This window comes from Lotus japonicus, chromosome 5, assembly GCF_012489685.1.
Source record: "Lotus japonicus ecotype B-129 chromosome 5, LjGifu_v1.2".
Lineage (NCBI taxonomy): Eukaryota > Viridiplantae > Streptophyta > Magnoliopsida > Fabales > Fabaceae > Lotus > Lotus japonicus.
Window position 1 is genome coordinate 5716787 of NC_080045.1, and position 10496 is coordinate 5727282.

Genomic DNA, 10496 nt, shown 5'->3' on the forward strand with positions numbered 1-10496 from the left:
TGAGTTGATTTGGTGAAATTTCATTCCTATTGTGATTTCTGGGGTATATGGGGTTCTGAGGTGCGAATTTGGGGATATTCGTACTCCGAATCTTGAAGATTCGGACTGGTTCAGGACTTCAAGATTCGGACTGGTTCAGGACTTCAAGATTCGGACTTGAGAGATTCAGTAATGTCTCTCCTATTGCTTCTGTTATTGTTTTTCATGATAAGATGAATGGGGTGAAGATAATTTCCATGCTTTTGGCTATCTTAGGGTAGTGGTTAAGGACATAACCAACTTGAGATTTCACATTTGAATTTCATAACATTATTTGAATTGTATTGAAATTTCATAACATTAGTTTACTGTGTATACTTGTGGATTGCTTCAACTAGTTAGTTACTCATTACATAGCTATTAATCTGTTTTCCTTATTTTTTCTAATAGATTATGGCGAGGACAAAGCAAACTAAGAGGGTATCGTCTGAAGAGTTGGCCGATCGTCGTGCCTATCTCCACGCTTCTCATAGGCGAGGTGATCATGATACAGATGTGTCGACTTCTCGGAAGCGGGCTAGGAAGGGTGCTATGAAGGGGGCTCCGAAGGCGACCACTGAGGTTCCTGCCCCTGCTACTGAGGTTCCTGCTACTCAGGTTCCTGCCCCTGCTACTGAGGTTCCTGCTACTCAGGTTCCTGCTACTGAGGTTCCTGCTCTCTCGACGCCTGAGGTTACTGCTACTGAGGTTTCTCCTCAGTCGACGCCTGAGGTTACCGCCCACGATACTGTTGAGCCTTCCACCTCTTCACTTGATATTGATGCAGTTGAGGAGCCGGAGTCGGAGTCGGGGTCTGAGTCTGAGATTGAGGGTGAGGATGTAGAGGTAGAGGATCCGAATATGCCGCCGCTCCAGAGAGATCCACCGTTTCCTGGTGGGCCGGTTGAGTTGTCACTTCTGCAGCATTACCCGGATCACATAGCGCTGTGGACGTGGCATACCCTACTAGGCACCACTGACCCTCGTTATTCTGAGCGAGGTGATTTGAGGCTTGCCACTGCTGGTACGAAGCTCGGGCTGATGACGTGTGAGGGGGACAATTACAGAGAGGTCCGCTTGATTGTGGAGAGGAGCGGACTGTATCCACTGGTCAGGTGCAGCTATGTAGAGACGGATCCAGGGCTTATATCGGCCCTTGTGGAGAGGTGGCACGAGGAGACTAGTAGTTTCCACATGCCATTTGGGGAGATGACTGTCACCCTTGACGACGTCTCCGCTCTTCTTCACATCCCGGTTGGTGGGAGATTCTACACTCCAGGAGTGGCCTCGAGATATGATGTGGCAGAGACCTGCGCTTTGCTGTTAGGGGGGGATGCAGATTTGTACATGGCTGAGTTTGATAGGCTTAGGGGTCCGACTATGAGGTTCAGCTTCTTGCGAGACCTTTACCCGAAAGCTGTTGCAGGTTTGTTTCATTCATTATCTGAACTTTTTCCAACTATTATTTATATTTACTTAATCATAATTGGTATTACATTGTAATGTAGAGGGGTGGTACGAGCATGCAGCCAGGATGTACCTGATGCATCTTGTTGGCGCGACATTGTTCGCCGACAAGAGTGGGGGGCACTCATTCTCCGCCCGTTGGATAGGCATGCTACAGGATCTTGAGCGGGTGTCGGAGTTCGCGTGGGGCGCCATGGCCCTTGCCACGTTGTACGACCAGCTTGGACAGTCTTCTCGCAGCGGGGTCAAACAGATGGGCGGTTACACTTCCCTGTTGATGGCCTAGGTCTTTGAGCACTTTCCAGACAGGCTCGTTCGCCGGTATGCGAACCCGGCTTACACAGAGGACCAGCCCAGAGCTCGTAGGTGGACAGAGTCACGGTCGAGGCATGCTAGGCTTGACGAGAGGCGAGTACTACTTAATGAGTTGACGGCCGACGACGTCACTTGGACTCCATATGAGGCCCACAGGGAATGGCGACAGCGGGATGAGAGGGCTTTGTTCTCAGGCTACATTCGGTGTCCCTATCCCCCTGCTGTGCGACCTCATCTTCCGGAGCGGGTCATGCGACAGTTTGGGTATATACAGACGATCCCGCGCCACCCTAGTGAGATGGATAGATCTCCCGCAGCTGAGGTTGTTGATGCGGCATTCGCAGGTTATGTGCAGTACTTGTTCCCTGAGGGCGACCCTGCTATAGAGGAGGGACAGGTTGTGGGCGGTTACATGGATTGGTACGCTAGAGTGTCTCATTGTTTCATCATACCGGATGAGAGGAGGATTGATCTCAGTGCCGTGGTAAATTTTAAATTTTATTTCTATTTTCTTTATGCACTTGTGGTTTTCTGTATGTGATTTACTAACAGCGTTTTTTTTATTATTTACTTTCAGGCTGCTTTGCGTAGGGCTTTAGAAGTCCTTGAGTTGTCACTTGAGGTGGATGATGCTTTGCTGCCAGGCACACAGGCCCGCGCTTTAACGGAGATAGCACTTCGCATCCTCCAGGACTTGGCTGGGACACAGGGCATTGCTTACGCTGCTGGGAGAGGAGGTCTGGGAGCAGGTGGCCGAGTAGGTGGCCGAGCCGGCGGCCGAGCAGGTGGCCGAGCAGGTGGCCGGGAGGGCGGCAGGGCAGCAGGTGGCCGGGAGGGCGGCAGGGCAGAAGCCAGGGGAGGTCGTAGGGGTAGGGGAGGTCGTCGGGGTAGGGGACAGTAGGGGACATTAGTTGTATGAGCATTTTGTTGACATTACTATTATGATATTAGGGGACTATGTATTTTGCACTACTATTTCGGATTAGTATGAGTTTTATCTTCACTTTAACGTATATTTTTTTTTATTTTTCACTTTTACCCTAAACCCTAATAATTTGTGAGCTTTATCTTCACTTTAACATTTTTTTTTCTTTTTCACTTTTATAATCAACCCTAATAATTTTAAAAATCAATAACTTTTATAACCAACCCTAATAATCAACCCTTGTAATGGAAACCAAAACCTGGCACTCAACAACACAAACCCTTGTAATGAAGTTTAATCTTCAAGATATAATCCGAAACTTCAACCTTCGGATCAGTATGAAACTTCATCCTTCGGATTAGTATGAAACTTCAACTTCCGGACACCTCTGACAGATTCTATCACCTTTTTCAGCACCATTACTCCATAGCTTCACCTACCTCACCACCATTATGGCCTGCATAAACTCCTCAACCACCAAACCACCCCCCATTACATTTCACTTCTGATCACCCTCACTCCCTCACTTCCTCTTTTCTTACTACCCCTCAACCCCCCACCACCATCATTGCACCACCAACAACAACCTTCATGCACCACCAACAACAACCTTCATCAACCAGCACCACCTTGGTATGTATCATTGCATCCATTATAATTTGCCAATAATATACATTTGTTTATATTTTCTACCATTTAAATTTCTCTTCATTTTTTGCCACCACCATCACTTCAATTTTTCTGCCTCGACATAAATCCGAATGTTCAAGTCTCGGATTAGTACGAAAGTTATAGTCTCGGATTAGTACGAGAGTTATAGTCTCGGATTAGTACGAATGTTCATTATACGGACTGTTAACCAGTGGCAGATTGGTTTATGCAGGCAGTATGACGAGCACATTTTTCTATGATGATGAAATGCTGCTTCTAAAACAAGATAATGATGTCAGTGAAGGAATGTTGCTTCAACAACAAGATAATGTTCAGCCTATAAGTGTGGATACCATTCATTTATGGTCGACCGATCAGGTATTCATTGCGTATACCATAATGACATTATTGTTTAGTGATGCTTGAATTGATTACTAATTTTAAAATGATATGTTACCACTGTACAGATATTTGAAACTGTTGATGACCTTAAACAATGGGCTAAGAATGTTGGGAAGGACAATGGATATGCGATTGTGACTGGAAGGTCTGATTATTCCAGAAAAGGTGGAAATATGTATATTGTTCTGCGGTGCTCGAAGCATGGTGTGTACATCCCGTACAAGGACCCTAAGTCCTTCAAGTACAACTCCACCGGATCACAAAAATGTGATTGTCCTTTTAAACTTAAAGGACGACCTACGGAGGGTGATAAAAATTGGTGGCTGAAAGTGTTGGAAGGGGTACACAACCATGAACCAGCTAGATCTTTGGTTGGCCATTCTTATGCTGGTCGACTAACAGAAGAAGAGAAGGTTCAAGTCGACAGCATGAATAACAATTGGGTCCCACCGAGACACATGTTGGCCACTTTGAAGGAAAATAATCCGGGTAACTTGTCTACCATCACTCAAGTGTATAATCGCATCAAAAAAGTTAAAGAATTAGACCGCGGGCCACTTACAGAGATGCAATATTTGCTGAAGAAGTTGGCAGAAGCCAACTATGTTCACTTTGAAAGACATGAAGAAGATTCGGGTGTCATTATGGAACTTTTCTGGGCTCATCCTAATGCTATTAAACTCTTCAACACATTCCCTCACGTGGTAATCATGGATTGCACATACAAGACAAACAAATTTCAAATTCCATTGCTTGAAATGGTTGGCCTCACTTCTACTGGTCTGACTTACTCCATTGCATTTTGCTACATGACTCGTGAGCGCACACCTGACTATGTTTGGGCCTTGGAGTGCATGAAATCTCTACTTGCTGACCCTGCCCGATTACCTGGAGTGATTGTGACTGATAGGGAATTGGCTTTACTCAGTGCTGTTCGGAATATTTTTCCTGAGGCTACCCATTTACTATGCCTATTCCACATAAACAAGAATGTTGAGGCAAAGTGCAAATTGTGGGTTGACACAACGGATTTTAAAGCCTTAGTGATGCAAAAGTGGAATGAAGTGGTATATGCGGAAACAACTACACAATTTGAGGAGGAATGGAGCGACATGTGTGATATGTGTAAGGATCATCCAAGGTTCACATCGTACATTTATGACACTTGGTTGGTTCACAAGGAGAAATTTGTGAAGGCATGGACAAACAGAGTGAAGCATTTTGGAACGACAACAAGTAACAGGTACTACGCACATGCAATCTTGATAGACTTGCTTCATTTGATAGAATTGATTCATTTGATAGGCTTGTTTCATTTTTTGTATGCATTTGATAGACTTGTTTCATTTGATAGAATTGATTCATTTGATAGGCTTGTTTCATTTTTTGTATGCATTTGATAGGCTTGATAGACTAGCTTCATGTTTGTATGCAGGGCTGAAAGTGCACATGCAAGCTTGAAGAAGATGCTTAGGAACGGCAAGGGTAACCTGTGCGATTCATGGGAAGCAATTGATAGGTTGACCATTGTACGCCACAATGCAATACAAGCATCGTTTGAGCGCAGTATTAACATTGTAGAGCACCGTTTCAAGTCTCCAATGTATAAGAATATGAGAGGATTCGTTGCTAAACATGCACTTCACCTAATGTATGATGAACAAAACAGATTTTGGGGTCATGGTGAGAAATGCGGTTGCGTGATGAAAGTCACTCATGGACTACCTTGCGCTTGTGCACTTCAGAGTATGGCCTCAATTCCGTATGCAGCAGTTGATCCATTCTGGAAGATACTTTCTTGGGAACAAGTGCCTGTTGTGGAGAGTCAAACCTCAAACAGTGGATGCATGCCGCTAGAGATTGAGGCTTTGTGGGATCATTTCAATACCTTGGATGATGCGGGCCAAAGTATGCTGAGAAGGAAGCTTAGAGAGCTTTATTGTCCTCAAATCAGTTCATTGTGTCCTCCTGAAGTGAAGATAAAGCACAATCAATCGTCCAAGGAGAGGAAAACCAAACCTCCCAGAGGTCAATCAATAGGATCCACCCAGCGTGACCTTTCACATTGGGAACATGTTGACAATCAGACCAAAGAACAAGAATCGAAAGCTAGCAAGAGGAAACCTAGGCTCACCAAAACTCCTAAAACAACTCCAACATCGCGAGCTCCTAAGTCAAAGAACAAGAAGGCTATGACGGCCACCGGCTCCAAAATCTACTTACCGGAGTTGCCATCTTTTTTATGGCCATATATACATGAAGTGATAGATGTTGTCGGGGATGGTAATTGTGGATACAGAGCCGTCGCTGCATTGCTGGACCTTCAGAACGGTCAGGACGGTTGGCCTCGGGTTAGGGAAGAGCTGATTGTAGAACTCACACTCTATGAGAAACACTATACACGCATGTGGGGTTATGATGTGGTACAAGCCATGCACAATCGTCTCACTCTCCCTCCTGATGGTAGAGCCACTAAAGCCAAATGGATGCATCTACCGGAGATGGGGTACCTTATTGCTAACCGGTTTCGGGTGGTTTTCATCTCCATCTCGTTAAAATCTAGTTACACTTACCTTCCGATGAGAGGAGGCGCCCCACCGTTAGAACATCCTGTCATAGCTATTGGTCATGTGACCAATCACTTTGTACAGGTATATCCTCAATTAAATACATATCTTCTTTTTTATTAATACACTCTCTTGTCACGTTAAACAATTTATATTGAAATATATCTAATTTTACTACTATACTCTTAAATGTAGCTGAAGTTGGTGTCTGGACATCCTATGCCGCCAATTGCTCCCCAATGGGAATACAACGTTGAAAAACCCGAGTCCGAATGGTGTAAACCGTATAAAGAGCGTTTGGATAGATTTATGGCTGAACACACTGTTTGGATTGGTCCTTGTGTTATTACCAACTTTGATTTAACAGACATAACAGAAGATTGATAATATGATTCATGTTTGTAATGTTGTAACCATGTCTGTAACCATATTATTAGCAAGAATATTTTCCTACATGTATTAAGACAATGCTCCAGTATTGTAACGAGGTCTGTTTGTCCCATATTATTGTCACTGCATTTTCACGTTTCTGTCTGTGACAGTATCTGGTTTTAGAGGTACGAATCTTGAAGTTTCATATTAATCCGGGTTTTCAACTCTCGGACGTCTTAAAAAGGGGGGGTGGTAAATTTAATTATGAATCAATCCGGAACTTATAGTCCTGGATTGATCCGAAACTTAAAGTCCTGGAGTGATCCGAAACTTATAGTCCTGGATCACCCTTATCAAGCAGCAGAATGCCTACACAACCAACTCTGACCACCATCAATTACAATCTCAACCACCATCACTGCCTACACAACCAACTCTGACCACCATTAATCTTCACCACCAACCCCATTACTCATTCCTCCTACACCATAAATCCCTTTACTTCCTATATTAGTCCCCTATGCACCAAAGGCATCCTACACCATTACATTACTTCCCTTCTTCCCTTGTTGCAGGAAATAACCAGAAGAAATGGAACAAGATCCACCATCAACCTTCATCCGCCCTTGCAAACGCCAAGACAACCTTGCCTCCAGCTCTCGTCCTCTCATTCCCGGCCCAGTTGGCGCCGTCCAGGCCGCCATGATTCACCGCAGATCCACCGACGACAAACCAAACATTTCAACCCAACAATTCGTTAGGCAAGTCCTCCAAGACGGCCACGACACCGATCCCGATTTCCAATCCAATGCTTGGCTTTCAGCCCTGCAATTAAACGGATCTGCCACTCCTCTGGGCGCAATCACTCACCATCATGAAAGAGTAGATCACGTCATCGGTGTTATCAAATCCTGCAATCCCAATGGGTTTGGAGATGCAACAGTTACACTCAAGGTATTTCCTTATTCCTCCTTATATTTCAGTGAAATGATTCATGTTTCTCTCATGACATCTGAGATTGAGATTCAGGACCCTACGGGCACTGTTGGCGCTAGTATCCATCACAAGGTCTTCACTGAAAGCGTATTTGCGAAAGACATAACTGTTGGATCTGTTCTGCTTCTCCAAAAGGTTAATCTATAGGCAACTTTAACATTTTAAGCTTCTTTGGACAACTTGGACATCACATCGTTTCTTCACTTTGCTTTCAGGTCGCTGTGTTCTCTCCTAGAAAGTCTAATTGTTATCTGAATATAACCTTGTCCAATGTAGTCAAGGTATGATAATCTTCTTCCACATCTAAAATAAAGCATTTGAATCTTTTCCACATCTACAACAAAGCATTTGAATCTGTTTTCATTATACAGGTATTTTCAAAGGACAGTGCACCTCCACCTGGAAGCTTCACAAACATAACAGAAGATTAATATTAGTTCTTTACTAATTCTATATTAAGGACTATTTGTGTAACTTTTGAAATGCTGAACTTAGATTTCGTATTGTTATTTTGCTTTACTTTTCCAATGCTTAACTTGGATTATGTATTGTAATTTTGTTTAAATTGGATTATGTAACTTTTCAATTTTAAAGTCATGTTATATTTGCTGCAATTGGACTAAAGTCATGTTATTTAACTGTAATTAAAGAATCCGAAGGTTTAACTCTCGGACTAGTCCAGAACATCAACCTCTGGACTGGTATGGAGGTTTAAGTCCCGGAGGGTATTCCCGACATTTTTTTAAAAAGGCTAGGGTGGCAATTCTAAACCCAGGGGTGGGAAATCTAATTCCCCATTTTAATTGGTCATCACTCATCACTATATAACTTGTGTAGCACTTCTTCTGAAGCTCAGAATCATGAGAACAGCGTGACTCTGCAAAACCAAAATTCCAAAGAAAAAAAAAACAAAAATCAATTTGAGCTTGAACCTTGAAGGTGCATGCATCAATGGAGAATCAGAATCTCAATCAGAAGAAGAAGAACAGTTACCCCTCTCTCCCTTCCAACTACGTCACTCTCGCTCAACTCCAACAGCGATGGCTCAACCAACAAACCCAGAACCAAGACAAACAACAACAACAACAACCGCAGCATCAAGAAGAAGAACCGATTGCGGCTTCAACGAATGAAACCGCTGCCGGAGACTCGGTCACCAACCGCCGTGAACCGGAGGCCGGCGCCGGAATCGGAGGTGAATCCGCCGATCTGAACAAGAAGGTCGCTGAATCGTCGAAGAAGAAGCGGAAAGCATGGAAAGGGAATCGGAAGCGGAAACCTAACGTGGAGGAGCAGAAAGCAGCGATTGAAGAAGGTTCGGAAGCTGCAATCCGAAGCGAGGTGAACGAGAAGAATGGCGTTGATTCGGTCAAGGTGGAGGAGGAGGAAGGTGAGCGGAAATTTGGGGGTTCATCGGTCAACGCGGTGAAGGGGAATCGGAATGGGAGAGTGAGAAGGGTGGAGCAGAAAGGAGTGAGTGTAGGAGGTCCGAGAACTGCAATTGGAATGGTGTGGAGCGAGAAGAGAAGAGTTGATTTGGTAAAAGTGGAGGAGAATGTTGAACAGAAAGTTAGGGTTTTAACTGTTGTGAAGGGGAATCGGAATGGGAGAATGAGAAGAATGAACAAGGTGGAGCAGAAGGGAGCGAGAGCGAGTGAAGGAGGTTCGAAAATCACAATCGGAAGCGATTTGGATGAGAAGAAGAGTGTTGATTTGGTGAAATTGGAGGAGAAAGTTGAACAGAAATTTGGGGGTTTAACTGTGAATGGGAATCAGAATGGGGGGATGAGAAGAATGAATGAGGTGGAGCAGAAAGGAGAGAGTGAAGGAGGTTCGAAAACCATGATCGGATGCGAGTTGAATGAAAAGAAAAATGTTGATTTGGTGAAATTGGAGGAGAAAGCTGAGCAGAAATTTGGGGGTTTAGCTGTGAAGGGGAATCAGAATGGAGGGATGAGAAGAATGAACAAGGTGGAGCAGAAAGCAGCGAATGGAGATTCGAAAACCGCAATCGGAAACAATTTGAACGAAAAGAAAAGGGTTGATTTGGTGAAATTGGAGGAGAAAGTTGAGCAGGAATTTGGGGGTTTAACTGTGAATGGGAATCAGAATGGAGGGATGAGAAGAATGAACAAGGTGGAACAGAAAGCAGCTAATGGAGGTTCGGAAACCGCAATTGGAAGCGATTTGAACGAAAAGAGAAATGTTGATTTGGTAAAAGTGGAGGAGAAAGCTGAACAGAAATCTGGGGGTTTTTCAGTCAACTCAGTGAAGGGGAATCACAATGGGAGAATGAGAAGAATGAATAACAATGACGGTTTTCGCCACTATGAATCTCAGAGGAATGGTCATGGCACTGGCTACCGTCGTCACGGTGGTTTCAATGGTCAACACTCCAATGTTCAGAGGGGGAAAAGTGACAAGATGGTTTGGGTTAGGAAAGATGATGTTGGTGCTGGTGCTGGTGCTGGTGCTGGTGATGGTGGTGAAATTGAGAGTGAGACCTAGCTTTATGTTCTTGTTAATTTTCATTTTTTGGTGTCTTTTGAGTTTTGATTCAAACTCATAGAAACATGTCATATGATATGATGATTGCTTGAACCTTGAGGCCATTGTTATGTGTATGCTAACCCTAACCCACATTTTGGAGACTGCAATTTCTGGTATGGAATTGGCTTAACATCATGATTTGAAGGTTTTAGATTAGATTATATTTTCTTTTTGATATTGGTTGGTTGGGTTGCTGTGGCTGTGGGTGAAGGTGAATATAGGCTTGAAGAATG

The 10496-nt window shown here is 44.0% G+C and overlaps 5 protein-coding genes across 5 annotated transcripts; all 5 read left to right on the forward strand.

The window, feature by feature from the left end:
• Positions 1 to 432: 432 nt before the first annotated feature.
• On the forward strand, positions 433 to 3419 carry LOC130718975 (protein MAIN-LIKE 1-like). Its single transcript, XM_057569628.1, has 5 exons — positions 433 to 621; positions 673 to 1444; positions 1527 to 1745; positions 1791 to 2284; positions 2378 to 3419. The coding sequence occupies exons 1-5, from the start codon at positions 433 to 435 to the stop codon at positions 2699 to 2701; spliced, it is 1998 nt and encodes a 665-aa protein (XP_057425611.1). The 3' UTR covers positions 2702 to 3419.
• A 194-nt stretch (positions 3420 to 3613) lies between these two features.
• LOC130718976 (PKS-NRPS hybrid synthetase cheA-like) lies at positions 3614 to 6254 on the forward strand. Its single transcript, XM_057569629.1, has 4 exons — positions 3614 to 3754; positions 3844 to 5021; positions 5214 to 6201; positions 6246 to 6254. Exons 1-4 carry the CDS (start codon positions 3614 to 3616, stop codon positions 6252 to 6254), a joined length of 2316 nt encoding a protein of 771 aa, XP_057425612.1.
• Positions 6255 to 6269: 15 nt separating this feature from the next.
• LOC130717620 (uncharacterized) lies at positions 6270 to 6782 on the forward strand. Its single transcript, XM_057567925.1, has 2 exons — positions 6270 to 6429; positions 6541 to 6782. The coding sequence occupies exons 1-2, from the start codon at positions 6280 to 6282 to the stop codon at positions 6727 to 6729; spliced, it is 339 nt and encodes a 112-aa protein (XP_057423908.1). The 5' UTR covers positions 6270 to 6279; the 3' UTR covers positions 6730 to 6782.
• Positions 6783 to 7406: 624 nt separating this feature from the next.
• LOC130717623 (uncharacterized) lies at positions 7407 to 8476 on the forward strand. The gene is made up of 4 exons (XM_057567929.1): positions 7407 to 7671; positions 7747 to 7848; positions 7929 to 7994; positions 8085 to 8476. The coding sequence occupies exons 1-4, from the start codon at positions 7420 to 7422 to the stop codon at positions 8142 to 8144; spliced, it is 480 nt and encodes a 159-aa protein (XP_057423912.1). The 5' UTR covers positions 7407 to 7419; the 3' UTR covers positions 8145 to 8476.
• An 80-nt stretch (positions 8477 to 8556) lies between these two features.
• Positions 8557 to 10398, forward strand: LOC130717622 (uncharacterized). Its single transcript, XM_057567927.1, has one exon. The coding sequence runs from the start codon at positions 8665 to 8667 to the stop codon at positions 10219 to 10221; it is 1557 nt and encodes a 518-aa protein (XP_057423910.1). The 5' UTR covers positions 8557 to 8664; the 3' UTR covers positions 10222 to 10398.
• Positions 10399 to 10496: the final 98 nt, after the last annotated feature.